We start from the raw sequence: 21,079 nt of genomic DNA, 5'->3' as shown, positions 1-21,079 counted from the left end.
AATGAGCTGAAAGACTGGAGAACACTACCAAAATTAGGAGGCGTACTGTGCATATTGGTAGTTTTTTTTCTCTCTCTCTTAGTGCTTCAGATTATATTGCACATTGCACTGTGTGTTTTGATGTTTAAAACCAGCTGAAAGGCCACAGAACACTGCCAAAATTAGGAGGGGTACTATGCATATGGGTTGCATATAGGTAGGGCATGGGAACAGCAGATGAAATTGCTCCGTATCTGGACAGTGCCCGTATCCGATTATGTCTTTGGCTCTATTATGTCAGATAATCGAAGGATTAATGTGTATATATATACAGGCATACCCCAGTTTGGCGATCTAATTGGTAAGGTAAAACCATATTGTTTGGCAGGGTTTCATGTATCGAGGTACTTTTAACATGTATTTCAATGTACACCGTTTACCAGCCTTGGGTTTCCCCCAAACCAAGTCCAAAACCCACCCAGATGAGCCCAAAAACAGGCTTAAAGGCAATCTAAATGGCCTAACAGCTGTCAAGGAAGCTAACTGTAAACAATGCACTGAAAGCAAAAATAAAGCCTGAAAATCATAAGGAATTGGTTAGAAAATATCAAACACCTCTGATCACTTACTTCTTGTAAGTCCATGTCCGGTCCTGGTCATCATCCTTGCTAACCCCCCACAAGGCTGGGGGACTTGTGGTGCTCCCCAACACTCAATGCTCCTCATCAAAGCCCTCAAACCTGATCTCCAGGGGAGGGTCAGAAGGGGGTGGTGATGGAGTGCGATGCGATGACTCAGGCGGAGGCAATGGGGTGTGATGCACTGGTTCAGGCAGTGTCAATAAGTGATGTGATGGCTCTGGGGGTGGCGATGGAGTGTGATGCGATGATAGAGGAAGTGGTGTGGGAGACAGGTGCAATGTCCGGCGAGGTGGCGAGGGAGACCACTGCGATGAATGATGAGGTAGCAATGGAGTCAGTTGCGGAGGCTCTCCTTGTGGCAAAGGAGACAAAGACAGTGGCCGAAGTGGTGTGGGAGATGGAGGCCAGGACAAGGAAGGCAGTGACAGAGTGGCATAGTGCCTTAGCGGGGGACACAGGTGACAAGGGAGACGGCAATCGGCTGGAGGTTAGGTCCAGCACAACATGCCGAGCGGGAGGTGTCCCTCGGTGTTTCTCTGTTGGTTGAAGGTTGGGGAGATGCTCTGCTGGTTGAGGGCTGGGGAGATGGTCTGCTGGTTAAAGGCTGGGGAGATGCTCTGCTCATCGAAGGCTGGAGAGATCCTGAGCGACTTGCTGGCCTGGTGGGGGTCTGCTTAAAGAAGGTTGTGATCGCTGTCTGCCTAGCCACCCTCTTCTCCAGCATCATCCTGTAGATTTTCGTACCCTCCTCGAGCCGATTAGCTGTGTCCCTGCTTTGTCCTGGGAGGGGGTTGTGCGTTTTCATTAGGTCTATAATTTCCTCCAGCTTCATTAGAATCTCCTTCAGGATCTTGATGTTGAGTGCTCGGATCTCAGGCACAACCTCCTCTTCCTCTGCCTCCTGGTGCACCCGCTAGATCTCCATATTGAGGAGCTCCTCATTGCTGTGCTCCTCCCTGTGGCTCTCAAGAACCTCCTCCACGTCATCCTCATCGACCTCCCCGAAGCCCGCCTCATGCAACAACTCAACAATGTCCTGCCGCACACATTCAACAGGTGGAGGTTGCATGCCCTCGGGGAAGCCGATGAAGGAGTGAACACACTCTGGCCACAGCTTCCATCACACACCGCTCATCGTCGCCTGACTAACCTCGTCCCGTGCAGCAGTTATATTTTCAAGGGCGTAGCGTATGTTATATCCCCTCCAAAACTGTTGCAGGCTCTTACCAACTGCTTCATCGTGCGGCAGAGGTAGTAAGCCTTAAAGGCAGCGATCACCCCTTGGTCCATCGGCTGCAACAAAGATGTGGTGAAACACCACCTCAATATTGCTGGTCCATTCCTTCATCGCGAATGAGTGGCTAGGTACGTTATCCACCACCAGGAGAAATCTGTTCGCCAAATTTTAATGTAACGCATACCTCTTCAGCACACGAGAGAGGTACGAGTAGAAATAGGATGAACAGATATCTGAAGTCAACCAAGCCTTTTTGTTTGACTTCCAGATAACCCCGAAGTTCTCTTTAACATACCCCACCAGAGCCCTGGGGTTCTCGGAGTGGCAGACTAGAAGTGGCTTCAACTTGAGGTCACCCTCGGCGTTGCCCCCCAGCAGCAGTGACAGCTGGTCCTTCGAGGCCTCGAATCCTGGTGTAGACCTTTCCTGCATTGCATGATATGTTTTGTAGGACATTCTCTTCCAAATGAGCCCAATCTTGTCAAAATTCAAGACCTGCTTCACACTATGGCCACCCTCCGCTATGATGCGTTTCAACTTTGTCGGGAAATGCTGTTGCCGCCACCATATCTGCACTTGCTGCCTCACCGTACATCTTCACATGGTGGAGATTTGCCCGCCTCTAAAACCAGTCAAACCACCCATGGCTTGCCTTAAAGATCTCACTTTCATCAAGCTCACACCTGACCTTTAGCTCGTCCCAGAGCAAGAGCCTTAATGCAAATAGCCTGGCTCACGGGTGCCTTCCACCAATTCTGATCTTCCACCCATGCGCACATCATCCGCTTCAGCTCCTCCATTGCAGGCTCTCGCTGGTGGATGATAGGGGAGGTGGATAAGGTTGCAACCTCCCCAGCAGCAGCCTTAATGGCCTCCTTCTTCTTTATGATCGTGGAGACAGTCAACTGGGCCAGGTGAAGAGCCGAAGAGATAGAACACGCACCTTCGCCTTTGTCATGCCACTTAAGGATGTTTAATTTCACCTCCAGTGACACAGTCTTATGAAGAGTACATGCATCGCAGGAACATCACCAGCACCACCACTAGCAGGCCGCATACCACCACGACTAGGGCCTCCACTAGCCCCACCACATGCAACACCCTAACCAGACATTATCTCACTTATTTGGGCCCAAAATCACACGCTGTTGCACTCTACACACGATTAGCATCACTGCTCTACTCATGGCACTGCTTGAACACAATTACGATGCACTACGATAGCAACTTGTGTTAACGTTGATGGTGCAACATGATGCATGGCAGGCGAGCGTAAGGGAGATGGCCGGTGTGAGAAGAGCCATATGGGTGAGCACGGTGTAAGCAATGACTATGGGGCCTCCCTGAGCGTTTCTGCACATTCTGGGAAGCAGGAGGCCTCAGCTGGCCGCAGGAAGGCGTGCAGTTCAAAATTTTGGCCCCACATCTGTGGGCACAACATCGGAGGGCCCATCGTTAAACCGGGGTCACCCATCGGGTATCAGGGCCTGGTGCAATTTGTACCCCCATCACTAAGCCCAGGTATTGCATCTAGGAGTATCGTATATCAGGGTATTTACTGTGTGTGTATATATATATGTATATATATATATATATATATATATACATAGAGAGAGAGAGAGAGAGAGAGAGAGAGAGAGAGAGAGATGGAGCCTCTGTGGTACAGTGGTAAAGTGAGTGTTTATGTACACTGAAGAACGAGGGTTCGCGCCCCGCCAGGGTAATAATCTTTGGGAGCGTTCTTCAGGCCATGTACTGCATTGGTGGAGACAAGGGGTGCTGTGGTTGAACCAGTGTCGCATAGTATAAAGTATGCTTGCACCCAGTCGGCTTGCATGGGCCGATTACACTTGGTTCACAGACTACAGACACATCCAAAGCCACTTCAACACTACAATTACACTTACAAGCACTTCTCAACCTACACACAATCTCTACTAGACAGCCTAAGCCACTTGGTAGAGATACATTGGCTGTATCATCCCCACTTCAGTCAGAATAGGCCGGTTCTGTAGTGGACACACAAACGGCTGATGAAATTATACATATATATCTATATATACAGTATATATAAATGTGTGTTGCACACAATCATGTTCATTGCATCGCCAAACTTGAGTATCCTTTCCCCTTCCAAATTCCTCATACCACATGCACATCATCCATGTACCCCTTCATATCCTTGAGCTGCTTCACTTACTTGACCATTTAAATCCCCTCCCAAAACTACAATCTCATCATCTCCCATACCACTTTCCACACAATTTTGGCGCCAGGTGGTTTAGTGGGTAATTATTGTGCTCCAATCAGATTGAGCTGGTGAAGGTTTATATCCAAGGAATGGTTGGGGTTGACTGCTAATGTAATGCCACTCAGGGATGAGTGAGGCTGGTCATTCTCATCTTAAATGTCGGGACCAACTGCCTAGCCCCGGGCTCCTACACTCTTCATGGGGAAATGTAGAATTGGATGATGGATGGATAGATGGATATATATATATATATATATTTATTTATTTATATATATATACACTCAATCCTCATAAATCGCGGCAATTTGGGTCTGGACCACTGCCATGATTTACGAATTCTGTGATTTATGAATAATAACTCTAATGTGAAAAATTAATTTGGGTCTGGACTTTGGCCAACCCGCCCCCACAGCATCCTACCTACACCTATCTAGGCACCATCAAACACAAACATACAAATTAGGAATATTCAGTGCATGTATTAAATAGAAATAAGCAATGTTAAGGGATCTCATCTTAATCCTATGACAAAATTGCTTAAGTGAATGGAGTGGGATGGTGTTGGGAAGAACTCGTTCTTCCCAAACTCTTTCGCCAGCTTTGAAAACTTCTCTCCCTTCTCGACACGACAAATGAGCTCTAAACGTTGACTGAATGACAACGGCGGCAGCTTCTTGACGCCATATTGCTTAGAGCGCTTCAGCGGGGGGTCAGGAGGGGCCATGGAAGTTAAGAGGCGGGGGGAAGTTGCACAAAAAAGGCAGGTAGCTCTCGTGCTCCACAGCGACGGTCTGTAGTGTGCGGACTGGCAGGACAAGAACAACAACAACATGGCGGCATTAGTATGCACACTTGCCACCAGGGACGAGTGGTGATTGGTTGTTGGGTTGCGATTTTCAGTTTGAATGCCACGGTTTACGGTTCTCCTCGGAAAAGGCCCACTTCGTTGCCTAGGTCCGCAATTTTCGTGACTTAACAGTGATTTAAGGTTGCCAGCAGTCTGACAACAACTTAGCCGTGATTTACGAATCCATGCTTTATGAACACACGATTTATGAGGTTTGACTGTATATATATTTATGTACATATACTGTGTATATATATATATATATATATATATGGATAGAAAGGCAGATAGATAGATAGGCAGACAGATACAAAGACAGATAGATAGACAGATACACAGATATTGATATATACAGTAGAGTCTCGAGTACATAAAAAACTTCAATTAATCAATTTTTACATATAAAAGAATTGAGTATAATAATATACAGTGGATTCTCGAATTTCGACAGTTTAGAATTCGATGAATCAAATTTCGATGGAGTGGTTTGCCTACCTCACTTTTCGATGCAAAGTCGCGTATTTCAATGCTCTCAGGGCCAGACTCCAACCAAAACAAGCAAAGATAAAACTTTTGATGTGAACCAAAATGTTAGAAGTGAAGGAAAATTATTAGAAAAAGTATGAGCCTAACCTAATATCATATGTGACATGTGCTCTCAGGGCCAGACTCCAAACAAAACAAGCAAAGATAATATTTTTTATGTGAACCAAAATGCTAGAAGTGAAGGAAAATTATAAGAAAAAGTATAAGCCTAACCTAAAATTGTATGTGACGTGTCAAGAAGAGAATGAAAATCAACATCATTTATTCATATGTGGAGCACACGATGATAAAATTCCGAGACAATTCATCGTCGTCAATTCGCTGTCAGATAATTCCCCATCAAAACACGGACGATTTTCCGTCAGGACAATTCGCACCCTGGACTACTCCCCGTCATTCTATAATTTTACTTACAGTATTATTAATTAATCAATACTTTAATAACTCGAAGTTATAACGAGAAATTAATGGAAAAGAATCAATAATAGAAATACTTCAACAAAATGAATTACAGGTGGCAGCAAATACAGTAGGCAGAATACTGAAATGCAGAGAAGTACAGTAATTATGAATATAAGGAGCAACACAGAAATGAACAATAGAGACTGAGGGAAAAAAAAAAAAGTCATGTTGTTTAAGGACAAGAGCTCCCGGATGGGAGTAGGCGCCAACAATAACAAGCCATGTGCAAGGCGATGTTTTGTTGTTGGCGGCCATCCAACGACTGTCCTGCCAGCAGCCAGCCGTCTACAGCCAAGTGCCACCCTTTCAGCCTGTACCTTGCACGTGTGGACATGCATTTCACTGCAATTTAGTTGTATGTATTATCTTTGTATTTTAGTCGCAACTTACCTGTTTCATGATGGCAAGCAAGGGTGGTTCTTCGAGTAGTAGTGGTAATGGACAAGAGCAGCCAGGCACCTCTAAATCTTCGCAGCCAAAGGAGAAATGGCAATACAGGAAAGGGCAGAAATACACCAAGTATACACTTGCTGACAGTATGGCAATACAATGCAGAACTACAGTTACTTAACCACAATTATAGTTCACAAAGTTTACAGGGGGTGTGGGAAAAAATCATGATTTTACATTGTTAGGTTCGGAGGCCCCGGATCCAAACTAATTCTTCCCATAAGAAGTTCAGTTTAAATTTCGATGATCTGAATTTTGCGGTCATTTTTAGGTAACCATGCCCATCGAAATTTGAGAATCCACTGTACAGCACTGTACACACCTGTAGTTATGAAAATACACAGCCGTCATCACATAAGCTGCATGTATAATATCACGTATGGGCCTGATGGAGTCCCTCCTGTTGTCCTCAAGAACTGTGCTTTTGTGCTTACACCCTGCCTAGGTAAACTCTTTTGCCTTTGTCTATCAACTTGTACCTTTCCTTCTCCCTGGAAGTCTGCTCTCATTTAGCCAGTCCCAAGAAGGGTAACCATTCCCAACCTTCTAACTATCGTCCAATTGCTTTAACATCCTGTGTCTCAAAAGTTTTCAAGTCAATTCTTAACCCCTTGCAACCCATGACGTATTTTCCTAGTCTTCTTGCTATCTTCAGACGATTTTATTCAGCTCAGGGTGGACTTTTAAATTTCGAGTGGACAGATACAGCTTTAATAAATCCCATCACTGCTACACATTCTTCCCAAGTTGAAAAAAAATGTGTGGAGACAACAATAATATAATCTGGAATAAGTCATTGGGTTGAAGGGGTTAAGAGAAAAATTATAAAGCACCTTTCCTGTTACAACCATCTTTCTGATCGTCAGTATGGGTTCCATCAGGGACGCTCCACTGGTGGTCTTCTCACCTGCCATTCAGACTCCTGGTCGTCCTCCTTTCGAGACTTTGGCAGGGGCTTTGCCATTGCACTTGACATCTCAAAGGCTTTCGATCGAGTCTGGCGTGAATCTTTGGTTTCTGAACTGCCCCCTTGCTGTTTCTATCCTTCTACCTGTGCCTTCATCTCTGGCTTCCTTTCTTGTTGTTCCATGGTCACTGTTGTAGACAGCCATCATTCTTCTCCCAGATCTATCAACAGTGGTGGTCCTCAGGGCTCTGTCCCATCACCAACTCTCTTCCTTTTATTCATCAATGACCTAAGCCGTACATCTACCTCTATCCTCTTACGCTGATGACTCCACCCTTAACCTTCCCATTCAGTTCCCACAACGTCCATCTCAGTAGTTACTTCAACAAACAAGGGATCAGGCTATGGCACACCTAATGTCTGACTTGGCTGGTATCTCTGACTGGGGTAAAAATAATCTTGTTTTTAATGCATCAAAGGCTCAGTTCTTACACCTATCAACTTGACAAAATCTTCCACAGGAGTACCCATTAATGTTTAATAATATTCAGCTTAATCCTGCATTATCCTTGAACATGCCTGGGGTTTCATTCACTTGGGACTTGTCTTGGAAAGATCACATTACAGCTCTTGTAAAATCTGCTTCCAAGAGATTAGGTGTGCTAGGCCGACTCCGTACCTTCTTTACCCCTGCACAGTTGTTGACTTTATACATGGGTTTTATCTGCCCCTGTGTAGAGTACAACTCTCATGTGTGGGGAGGCTCCCCACGTACAGCTCTTCTCAACAGGGTGGAGTCAAAGGCCTTTCATCTCATTAACTCTCCTCCTCTTACTGACTCCCTTCAACCTCTCTCTCTTCGCCACACTGTTGCATCTTTATCTCTTCTCTGTTACTACTTCAATGGTCACTGCTCCTCTGAACTGCCTGCTTGCATCTCTCCACCTCTACGACGGGCGCATAGCACCCGTCTAGCTACAAACTCTCATCCCTTTTCTGTCCAATTTTCTAATGCAAGAGTTGGCCGATGCCCCCAGTTTTTCACTTGTGCAACAGGCCAACTCTGGAACTGTCTCCCTCTGTCTGTATTTCCTGCTAGCTATGATCTCTAGTCTTTCAAACGCAGTGTGTCCAGGCATCTCAAAATTATTGGATCTTGAATTTGGCTTTCTCTTGGATTTTGTCTTTCTCTTGGAAGGAACAGTATTGTGGGCTCGTGGCCTTTGGTTCCTTCTTCCTAGCATAAAAAAAAAAACATAATATACAGTACAACTCTTTTCCTCTTGTTTCCACACTTTGGTTCACTTTGGGAGGAGCCATCATAAAATGTATCAGTGATGAATATACAAAAACAAGCAGGGCATATCCAACCAAAATGTAAATATGACAGGCAGCCCGACACTCACCCTGGGGGAAGCATTGTAAACTATTGTGGATGGCACGGAACGAGCCCTCCAAGTTTGAAATTTTTGTTGGATCCCGGATTTCTTTGGTAAACTAAATTGAGAACTAATTAGTAACACCTTCAGTTAATCACATTCTGTGGTTTAAAGACTGCCGTATAATCGAGACTTTACTGTATATATAAAGTATAATGTGTCTCAAAGAGAGAGAATGATCATTCACAGTAATACAATAGATAAACACATAAATAAATAAAGAAAGAAACAAATAAATGGTTGTAAAGGCAATCATCAGAAAGATGGGACAAAATGATACTGTAATAAACAACCATCAGAACCTACTGCTAACTACAAAATGAAAATTTGGAATTACCATTATATGGTCATCAATACATTAAGATTCAACAGGAATGTATTATCTGCAATTTCTTAGTTAATGAAAAATAAGATTATGCTTTCCTCCAAGTACAAGTTTACTCTTTCCTGAAGAATGGAGATAATAAAAGGGAAAAGTTATTAGTTTTAACAACAATAGTATAAAGTATACTAGTTCTGGAAGATGAAACTATGCATCATGCAATCAACACAGCAAGGCATAATGATCAAAATTAGCATTCATGATGCAAATAGCATATGAGACCTTTACCTCTGCATTAATTCAGAACACCATAATATTATTTATTATCATTATTATTATTATTATAAAATATTCATTGTCTTTTCAACACCTAAACAAAACCTAATTAGACATCATGATCAAGACTAATTTAGCCTAAATATAATTTCTTTTAAATAAAATACATCTGATGACAATTACTAATCAATATGCTGAATAAGTATATGATTCACCTCAGGGAATAGCACGTCAATTACAACCTGCAAAGATGAAGCAAAGACACCTATGAATAGGTCATATTAATCTTCAATGGAAGCTGACATGTCTAATGTATTTATCAACTTTCTTACATTTATTTGGTCAGCTACTGTACTGTATGTTACTAAAATAGGAATATAAAAACTGATGATGGGGGTAAGCAATATGAATCTGAAAGTTTCCAGAGAACCATGTACTTAATGTACACTTCAAAATAGAATTTACCTAGGAAAAGAGGATTTTGTATAATTCTTTTGGTATATTTTCAGTCCAAGAACTCTTGCATACAAGGTGTACAAATATTGGTCTAGTTGTTTTGTCACATCAATTATCTTAATTGAGTGAGAGTATTTAAGACTATTGCTACTATTATAACACTGAGAAAAGGATAAATAAATTACTGCAAGACCACCCTAAATAGAACTATGGGACTGAGAATTGTATACAAAGATAGATGAATGAGTTGAATAATAATAAAATGATACAATAAATTACAGCACTACATGAATCTGTACCAAACTGCACATGAATGCTAACCACTGAACAGTATGTACCATAAAATAGGGAAAAGTTTGAAGTCAGGAAGAAAATAAAAATGCACTGGGATAATTGAATGGAACAATTTCTCACCAGCTCTGAATGGTAGTGCAGAATGGACTGGGAAAAAAAGTAGAAGACTTAAATTGGGGCCAATATGAATGTAGTTTTGGATCTGGAATAAGCCAAGCAAGCATTGTGATGATGGGCACGTGTCTTTCCACTGATTTGGTGATTATTATCAAGGTTGTGGAGAACCCAAAAGACATTTCAGTTTATTTATTATTTATTAAATCAGAGTAAGACTCCCCAAGAAATCACTGTTTTGCAATCAGCTGCAGCTTGTAAATCATGGACCGTAAAAAAGACAATATGATGAGACATTAATAATATCTGAGCTTCCTCAGGTGGCACTGTGCAGCGATGTCTGTCATAAGAATATATTTATATAGCCCTTGGGTCAAACATTCTAGGACAACATTCAACATGACATCACTTGGAGCACTGCTTCAGTCTTAGTGGGCTCTCTAGCCCAGCGTGCCCAGAACAGTGACCCAAGTGGATGCCAACCTCAATTTTATGGACAGTGGAAGCCACCCTTACTAGCAAAAAGGACTCTGAGATCCTCAACTGACACCACTACAACATCACCTTCCATCAAAGTTGGGATTCAGAAAGTGGGGGTTATGAGACAATTTAAGGCCTATGAGCACCAGTTTTGTGTCCCACTCTCCTGATGCATAAATGTGGGTGCTTCAACACTGTGATATGTCCTGTCTCTGGCTCCTACCTTTGTCTACCAAAATAAGGAGCTTCATGACTATCAGCTCCCCAGCTTACCATTTACTTGCACTGAGATATGAATTTAGCCCCTGTCAGAAGGGTTCTTGTTTTGGGAAGCTATTCTATGACATTTCTCCCATTCTAGATGTGATCCCTCCAATCACTGCCTAAACTACTTTGACCAAGGACTGAATATCCTTTATATGCTTCAGGAATTCTCTGAAATACTCAGAAAAGTGGAGATGTTCCTCTGCTATGAGCCAACCTAATACTGGACCTGAACCTGTGTCCTTTACAGGCCAGCATTTCTTGTCTATCAACTGCCTCACTCCATGTAGGCCCTCTATTTCTATCCTCCCAGGTCATGTCTCCTGCCTCTGTGCCTACGTCATTAGCACCGACTCTTTTTGCTCCTACAGCAAACCTATGAAGTCTTAACTGCTCTTTGATCTCTTCCTTTCCTCCCAAAATTCCCTCTCTCTCTTTCTGTTTTTCTTAACTTCTGTTCCTGGGACCACTACTTTCCTTCTTAAGCCTTTTGCTTCCAATCATCCTCCCAATTACAGTACTTCTTTTTTTGTGACACACTCTTCATTGGATGTCCTGACAGATGTCTGACATTTCAAGCCCTGCATCAGCTCATATTTTCTTGCTTCCCCCTTCTACCTCTCACTTTCAGCTGAGTGATGCTTGTGTAACGTTGCCCGAGCTGGATGCCGCCTCCAACTCTGAGGAGGACTGGACCATGACTGACCATCCTATAGGACCCACATTCAGCAGGTACTGTACTGCAGTGTTCTACTAGGGACTCCTTGCTTCTCCTGGGGACCATGTCCATGGAGGACACAGGGACTCCAGGTGCTGTGACATTATTCAGTGGCAGCGACATACCTTAGGATGCCCATCACATCCGACACTACTGCCACGCTGCTGACTGCACAAGACACTATGGTCTCGTTTGACAGCAGCTCAGACATACAAGGCACAGATCGTGATGCTGACATTGGTGACTTGCCAAACAACCTTACAAACAAGGTTGGAGAACAATCTCTTAAGAATGACTAACCATCCAGACTAAATGATGTCAACCTCTTCAATCAGATGACATATTTTTCATTTTATTCTTGCATTCTTCTGATGGTATTATTCAGCTTTGGAGAGACTATTTAATGCTTCAGAGGTTAGATATAGAATTCATATACCCTTTCACTAAAAAAGGTTCCTCTAAAACTGAAAAAGTATTGTTTTGACACAGCAAAACAAAATCAATAGACACCATACTGGAATGAACAAACAGGTCAATCCTGTGTCTTGAAACTGATCAACGTTTAAACTCCATTGATTCTTCCAGTCTTTCTTCTGATGAATTGGTTGATATTTACAACAACGAGTTTAGGTCAATTTTTGACCATTACAGTATTGTCCTGAGGTAGTAAAAACAATCACTGTACGTGATGATTCCCCGTGGTATGGTTCATCCATTAATTCTTTGCGTAGACAACGTAGAAGGGCAGAATGTGAGTGGCGCTTGCAGCGGACCGGAGCAACTCGTTTGCGTTATGTTTTTGCGAGAAGAGCAGTCATTCACACTGTAAAAGCCCAAAAGGCTAGGTATTATCAAAATAAAGTTGATTCATGTGGTGGTGATAAAAAAAAACTGTCTGCAGTTGAGAACAATTTGGTTGGTTGGAGGAATGTAATTGTTAAACCAACTTCTGTATCTGATACCCAATTGGCTTCTGATTTTGCTTCATTTTTTACAAGTAAGATATCTCGCATAAGAAGTGATTTACACAGCAGTTCTCCTAGTGAATCGTACTCAGTTGACTTCCAGCCACAGTGCACCGGGGATCATTTGCTATCAACATTTCATCCGCTGGATGTAAACAAAGTCAAATGTTATATCAGAGAACTTAATATAACATTTTGCTCACTTGATCCATGTAACATGTCACAACTACTTGATGTGTAAGAGCACGCTGCAGACTTTATCTACAACCCAATAAATAGATGCTTCTTAGAAAGTAATTTTGTGCAGTCTGAGAAACGTGCTTTGCTTAGGCTCTTAATTAAGAAACCTGGCCTTGATGTCGAGAGCATGACAAATTATTGTCCCATCTCTAACCTGTCTTTTTTATCCAAGATTATTGCGCGGGCCATACTCGATCAACTCATACCACTACTGGAACACAACAGAGTTGTTCCTGTTGTTCAATCAGCATACAGAAAATACCATTCAACTGAAACTGCACTAACAAGGATTCAGAGTGACTTGGTGGCAAACACTTGTAGTGGGATGTCCTCTCTCCTAGTTCTGTTCGATTTGTCTGCAGCTTTTGTTACAGTAGATCATAAACTATTGTTGGACGATCTGTATTTTTATGGCTTTCGTGATAGTGCCCTTTTGCTCCTTAAGTCGTATCTGTCAGACAGATCTCAGAGAGTGGTTGTTGATTACGCTAGCTCTGATTCTGCTCCCCTTCTATTTGGAGTCCCTCAAGGATCAGTTTTGGGTCCAGTTCTATTTACTATCTACACAAGTAGTTTATCGTCTCTACTTGATGCTCACCATGTGTTCTAACATTTTTATGCTGATGACACCCAGCTCTAAGTTAAGATGTCAAATATCAGCGATACTAGGACAAAGTTTGAATCACTAATGTCTGATATTAAGATTTGGATGGCTAAGAGGAAATTTAAGCTGAATGATGGAAAAACTGAGAGCATCATCATCAGAGGAAACAGAAGGGGTGATGACACTGACAATGCCCTGGCTTTGAACATTGGTGAGTCACAGCTTCATCCAGTCAGTTCTGTTCAAAATCTGGGTGTTTATTTTAATTCTAAGTTAAATTACAAAGAACATATTAATCAGGTTGTAAGAGGGTGTAACTTGCATATCAGAAATCTGTACTCTGTGAGAAAATTCCTGAATAGACAGTGCCTCTTAACACTGGTCCATGCAGTGGTCTTGTCTCATGTTGATTATTGTAATTCACTGTGGGTTGGTCTTCCAAATAATATACTAACAAAAGTTCAGTCTGTATTGAACAGGGCGGCACGGCTTATCTTTGGTCTCCCCCCGAGAACCTCAACTACCCCATTTCTGATTGAGTTGCATTGGTTACCAGTAAAGGCTAGAACTGAATTTAAACTGTGTCTTATTACATTCAAGGTTCTTAAGTTTGATGAACCAAAGTATCTTGCTGAATTGTTAAAACTCCCATCAGCACGCCCAGGTGTGATGTTACACAGTGAAGATGATTCCTTGCGTCTTGATGAGCCAGGAGCCACTCACCAATCATCTTTCTCTGATCGTTCTTTTGCGTATAGAGCCCCTAGATTATATAACAGATTGCCATTGTCCATAAGACAACTCTCTACTGTTGAATCCTTTAAAAGACAGCTGAAAGCCTTTCTTTTTTCAAAATGCTATGACCTGGAGAGAGGTACAGTACTATGATGGATGATTATAGGGTTTAATTATTGCCACTTTCATGTATATATGGTGTAGCTTGTATTACATACAAGAAATGTCACAATTCTTGTAACTGTAAAAATAATGTATGGGTGTCGAGCGCTAGTGAATTCCCAAAGGAAGAACTGGCGCTTTTGAGAAACAAAAGGCCAGATTATTATTATTATTATTATGCAACACACATGTAATGTGTACATGCACCCACCTTTATAATACCTTCACCTAAACCATCTGAACCATCCTGTACCAGTGCCAAGGCCTCTGTACCTTCTACATTTCATTTGTCATCATGCAATTAGATTTTACACCCCAGAATACAAACAATTTTAGTGGCTCAGCTTGCTGTTAGATTAATATTTAACTCATCAGCAGGACTGCCCAAAGACCTCATAAGTTGTCCTGCACTGCTGTCCCAACAATCACAAACTTCAAGAATGTAAAAATTCTTCATAACACAGTGAAGCTAAAACATCTCTCATCTGACTAACAGTTAATTCCTTGCTTCTTTGCTCCTGTGTGCAACAGGAGAACACATGTTCAAGCCTTCTTGCTGAAGTGGCCATGAGTGGAAAAAAATAAATTAATTAAAAAATAAATAAGAAAATGCTGGACACCAGTTACTAATGGTCCTTCTAACTATTTCCAGTGCCAATGATTTACTGTACTCTGATTGCAAAATCTTTTCCAGCAGTCACATAATAGGCAAGATCATCGTAAAACACAGATGAGGAAAGTTATCATACCTTTATATTTAACTGAAATGTAAGTTTGTATGGTATACAAGTGGAATACTATTCTACAATCAGTTGAAAAAATGCAAACCTGTTGATAAACTTCACAAACATAATGTTAATTTACTTGAACTTCAACTAACTCTGGTAATCACAATGCCGTATGTGTCAAGATGCTACAAGAGTCTATCAAGATGATACCAAATGAAATATCATAATGTGACTGATGCATGGAATAAAAGTATGTTTAATTGAAAAGTTACAATGATTTCAGCATCATGAATAATTCCTCAAAAATGAATACTGCATATGGAAAAAAATATTAAAATGCTGCATGATAGCAAAATCACAGTTCACAAAAAATTAGTCCTTTCAACATGCAGCAAACCAATAAACAGAGCAAACATTACAAAATTTTGCCATCCTTTTGGGATCTTTGAAAATGCTCATTATAAGAAAAAACAGAACAAGAAACTCAAAGCAACAGGAGGGGGAGAAATCTTACTGGACAAGGGTATGACTGTCATAAAGACGGCCCCTTGGGTAGGAAAACACCAGAAGTTAGGAATTTGGTACCTCTTAAGCTATGTTAATTGAGGGTGGTAGAGGATATAGGGTCCAAGACTGGATTTTCAGAAAAACTAATGTGTGGGATTGATATTACATTGATTGATAGTAAAAATTTACATACATAAAGTCTTTGGTGAACTCCTAGAACTCCTACAAAGTTCCATATCATTGTCAGGATTGTATCTGTACTAATATTTGAATACTACAGTATTTTGGAGTAAATTGTTTTGAACAGTGTGAAGAGAGAGGGATAATGTGAGGCACCAGACTCTTAAGTTCTCTCAGCACACCACGACGCAAGGCACTGGTAGAAGTGGAGGGGTGTGGGGGAGCCGCAGGTGGGGGAAATGGGGTGACTGGTGGAGTTCGGGCTGGCCGTAACAAAAATCTAGAGAGGATAAAACTATAGTATACTGCTTTATCTTAAATAAAAACATATAATATGGACGAGAAGTGTTTAACAACAAGATTCTGCCTTGCTATAATTGTACATACTGTACTGTACATAAAACTTCAGATACAGTATAAAGAAACACTGAGACTTATTTACAGTGTGGACTAGAAAATTATAATCTTCACTGGTATGATATACATACACAATGAAAACTATAAAGACTAGTAAATATTAACCAAGTTCTGTATATATCAAAAGCATCAAAGTGGCAAAACTAGTCTATTTTCGACTCAAAAAACCAAATGTTTAATGTATCAAGGGCAACAAATATTACCATACTATCTTTGCTCTAATTCACACATACCATACTGCAAAACATTAATAATAACTATAACACCTGAGATATGGAAATTATAAAAATAATTTGCAACTCTTAGGAATCTATGATATGACTAATAAACAATGCACCTGGAACATTCCAACTTTATCATCAAATTAACAATTTGTATGTCTATTATTTCTGTTAAATTCAAAACTAAAAAAATGATTATGAGCCATACTGGAAATATACTACAATGATTTTAAAGATTCTTACGGAAGCTCATATGCACTGTTTAACTGGCATACAGTTTTAGTAACTATCAGGATATGTACTGAAATCACAAGCTCTTTCATTCATATGTTCTATTTACCAGAAATTAACCATACACAATGTTACTTTTTCTCATGGAATGACCATACTGATATCATAAGGTAACTTAAAAAAAAAAATGAAAGTAACCTGACCTAACAAACAAAAGGGGCAGCTTGTAAGCCTAAGTATGGAAGACCTGGTCAGTATTATGGCTGGGTACCTCAACACAACTTACCTCACCAATGTGAAGACATCATCAACTAATGAAGCACGGTCTGCGGGTGGAAATGTGGTGTGGCTTGTGTGCAGGACTTGAATCAATGCTTCCCATCCAGCACTGTCATAGCTCACTCGATAGAATCCACGCTGACCAACATTGAACTTTATCCAGGTCACATCCATCCCAACGTCAAACTCAACTGGAGGCACAGGAAGAGAGTACTGTAATAATGCACTTGACTGGGCAACTTAGGCTGTTTTCTACTTTCACAGAGTTCTGCATTAACAACTGTTATGAAATTTAGCTAGTAAAGGAAGATTAACCGCTATCCACTGGGTGACGTGTATACATGTCAAAATCAGGCTTCATCAGGACTGCCAGGTGACTTGTATATACACAAGTGTCTTCCCGCCACAGTTTGAACCAGCCGCCATTTCATCTAACGACCAAAAGGTAGGGAGGGAGTCCCTCTATAGCACATAGGCGAGAGTCAGTCTGTCCCGTACCTCTGCCAGGTGTACAACGCTTCTTCAGGTTCCTCATTGTCTGATTCCTTCTTTGCCACCCGCAGCCAACTGCATCATCCACCCCTGCCAAGCCTCTTTCCATGAGTACTATAAAAAGGTTCAGTGATAATGCCATAAGGCATGACTTGGGTGCAACTTGTCTACTTTATCTAGCTGTGGAGTAAGTTATCACACTGAGAGCAAAGCCACATTCGGAGCTGCAGGCAGATGCACAAACACCTCCTCTCTGGCACCGAATAGTAGTTCTCTTTCTCACATTATTACTCATGAAAGCAAAGACCTGTAGACCTGAGGATACTTTCATTCACAAGAGGGAGGCTTGGTGAGTAAAATGTTTGTTATCACTTCCCTAAGTGCTATACTTTCCAAGATATTAAGGTCTGAAAACAAGCAATTTTCAGTGGTTTCCAAGAGACTCCAGTAGTGAGGTGATGACTGCATTAAATATTGCCTGGTGTTTGGAGGGGGAAGGAAGATGAAATGAAAAAATGCTTATACGATGTTAAGGGTATTCATCAAACACTCACTCTGTCCAATAAAATATATGAACTGTGGTGTCACAAAGTTGGCAGGAGTTAACAGTACACCAAAAGAAAAATTCCAGTTTAGCACTCTAACAGCCATATGCTTAAACACAAATGGAGAGGCCCTATATTGGTCCCTCCTTTATGCAATAAGGAAAGCACAAGCAAACCCTCACTTTTTACATGGTATGCTAGGAGAGCATTAAGGGAGACAGGGCGGTTGGTAGTCCTGTGTGACCATTCCTACCTGCCTGAGGAACAGTTGGCAGGTTGGATGTGCTCCCATGGGAGTTGCCATGATCATTCTTTGTCAAGACAATGTCCATCAACAACAAAACAAGATTTCCCATCATTTTTTTTATGTATTAACACTTGTTTGTATGTATACTATAGAGACTTTTACAATAATAAATTTTTCAACCAATGCTTATGTTTCAAGTATGATAGCTAGCATTGGTGTTATATGAATTAGGTAGTCCTTAAGATGTAGGGCCACCTCTTAAAAATTATTATTATTATGATTATTTCTACCTACCTTTGAACTGATTCAGTGGCTTTATGAAAGAGTACAAAAGTGCCTTTTTGAGTATGAAGAGGATCCATCAACAAACAAAGAAAACAGGATTACATAAGGGATAGGTTGGGTTTGGTTAGGTTAGGTTGTTTGATTAGGTTAGCATAAAATAAGATTGGTTTGAATAGTATAAAAAGGGCTGAATTAAGTTACAAAAATTTAGGTTAGGTTTGAGTAAATGGGTACTGAAAAGATTTGTTTTGCTCAAAAATGCGTTCTAAGATGGCGTTCGTCTGTCTTCGCACACAGGTTAGGAAATACGTTTGGTTGGGTTAGCATAAGTTGGTTAGGTTAGCATAAACTGGTTAGGTTAGCCTAAAATAGGTTAGGTAAGGTGAGGATAACAAAGGTTGTGTTAGTATATGAATATTTAGGTTTATGGTAGGTGGGGGCCCTTTATGGTAGGTGGGGGTGCTCACCATCCACTCACTCAATGCAGTGCTGCTTTGGGTGTCTGCCCATTCCTCTCTTCCATCCTTCCTCTTTCTTCTGCCCATGGGTGACTTTATACTCCCTCTTCTGTCTTTCTTTCCTTCATTTTTTCCTCTTCCTTCTGCCTATGGGTAACTCTTCACTGAGTGACAAGCCAAATGGTTCCCTGTACAGCAGGAAACCATTTACTATGCTGGGTGGTAACCATATAACCAAATTATGATGGCTGGTGGTTCAGTGGGTAATTAAGGTGCTCCAATCGGATTGAGCCTGAGTAGGTTTATTTCCAAGGGGTAGTTGGGGTTTATTACTCACATAATGCCACTCAGGGAGGAGTGAGGCTGGTGACTCTCACCTTAAATGTCAGCACCAACTTGCCTAGCCCTGGGTTCCTATGCCCCTCATGGGGTGACACAGGACTGGATGATGGATGGATAGATAGGTTTGGATAAATAGGCACTGGTATGGGTAATTTCACTCAAACATGGTGTTGTAAGATGGCGTGCAACTGTCTTCGTGCATCACATTATAGTGTCTGTTTGTAAACATACAATACTTAAAAAAAAAAATTTTACCACTTTTAAAATAAATAAAAAACACTGAAACATGAAAATGCAACTGGAAAATACTTGAAGAATTCCATGAAGAGCTAAGGAAAGGAAAAAATGGAAAAAGTGCAAATTAATGTGATCTTGTCTCCTTAAGGATTACCAAGAATTGTCAATAGAATGCTGCTGATAAATATTTAAAAATGGTATTACAAAAAAAAGAAAAGAAAAAGAAAAATCTCTATCTATCTATCTATTGCCAGATGCCTCAATCCCGTTTGGGGTGGCCACAAACAAATCGCCTCCAAGTCGCCCTGTCCCCCGCAATTTCACTGCCCTGCTCCCAACTCACACCCCGCTCTCTCATATACCTCTCCACCCCATCCCTCCATCTCATCCTCGGCCTCCCCCTCCCTCTTCCGCCCTCCACCTCACTCACATACATTCTCTTTGTCAGTCTTTCACCCTCCATCCTCTCCACATGGCCAAACTACCTCAGTGTGTTCCTCATAACGCTTCCTATCACATCCACATCCACACCACAACGGTTCTTTATATCCTCATTCGTCAGCCTGTGTCTCCATGTGACTCCACAGGCTCCTCTTAAATAACTCATTTCCACTGCTCTCACTCTTGACTTGTGTCCTTCCAACAACGTCCAAGCTTCACTTCCATATGTTAGAGTTGGTATCACAATACTGTCATGTAGTAACTTTTTCACTTCCATGCTCACTTCCCTGTTTCTTATCACTGCTTTCAAAGAACCAGCAAAATTTCTTCCCTGCTGTACCCTTTCAAGCACTTCACCCTCCAAACCTCCATCCTTACTCATCACACTACCCAAGTACTTAAACGTACTCACATTTTCCAATTCCTCACCATCCAACCTCGCTGTACATGTTTACCTCTCTCAAAGACCATCACTTTACACTTCCCTACATTCACCTTTAGATTCCGTTTCTTACACACACTCCCAAACTCATCCACCAAGCCTTGCAGCATCCCTTCGTCTTCACTCAACAACACAGTATCATCTGCAAACAACAGTACAGGGAATTTCCAAACACTATCCTCTCCCACCAGGGCCACTCCAACATCCACTACCCTACCTTGTACCTCTTTTATTACCCCATCCATGTACAGACTTAACAACCATGGAGACATGACACATCCCTGTTTCAACCCAACTTTCAAAGAGAAAAATTCACTCAGTTCACCATCCACACGCACTGCAGCCTTCGCACCATCGTACATACTCTTCACAGCATTCAACAATTTCCCATCTACTCCATATGTTCTTAACACTTTGCACAATCCTTGTCCATCCACCCTGTCAAAACTGACCAAATTAATCACTAAGGTGAGAAAAGAGTGAAGTAATGGGGTGTATAAAAGCCCACGCTGCCTGTAGGCAGAGCGGAGATCCTCTCTTTGGCTCAGTGGTAACAAGCGTGCATATGAGGCGTAAGGGCCTGAGTTCAAATCCTGGCCAGACCAATGTGATTAATCTGTTAAGTTTCAGTTGGGGCC

The 21,079-nt window shown here is 41.6% G+C and overlaps 1 protein-coding gene across 1 annotated transcript in view; it reads right to left on the bottom strand.

The window, feature by feature from the left end:
• Nucleotides 1-21,079, bottom strand: part of LOC145393456 (endoplasmic reticulum aminopeptidase 1-like) — a 172,777-nt gene that overhangs the window by 66,260 nt on the left and 85,438 nt on the right. Inside the window, exons 12-13 of the mRNA XM_080267555.1 lie at nt 16,960-17,143; nt 10,228-10,254 (exon numbers count right to left, since the gene is read on the bottom strand). Of these exons, the coding sequence (XP_080123681.1) occupies nt 10,228-10,254; nt 16,960-17,143 (211 nt within the window). The remainder of the gene's footprint in view (nt 1-10,227; nt 10,255-16,959; nt 17,144-21,079) is intronic.

This window comes from Coenobita brevimanus, chromosome 24 (assembly GCF_032717465.1).
Source record: "Coenobita brevimanus isolate Jiangsu-jjx chromosome 24, ASM3271746v2, whole genome shotgun sequence".
Lineage (NCBI taxonomy): Eukaryota > Metazoa > Arthropoda > Malacostraca > Decapoda > Coenobitidae > Coenobita > Coenobita brevimanus.
The sequence above is the reverse complement of the archived record's forward strand: the minus strand, read 5'-3'. Positions and strand labels throughout refer to the sequence as shown.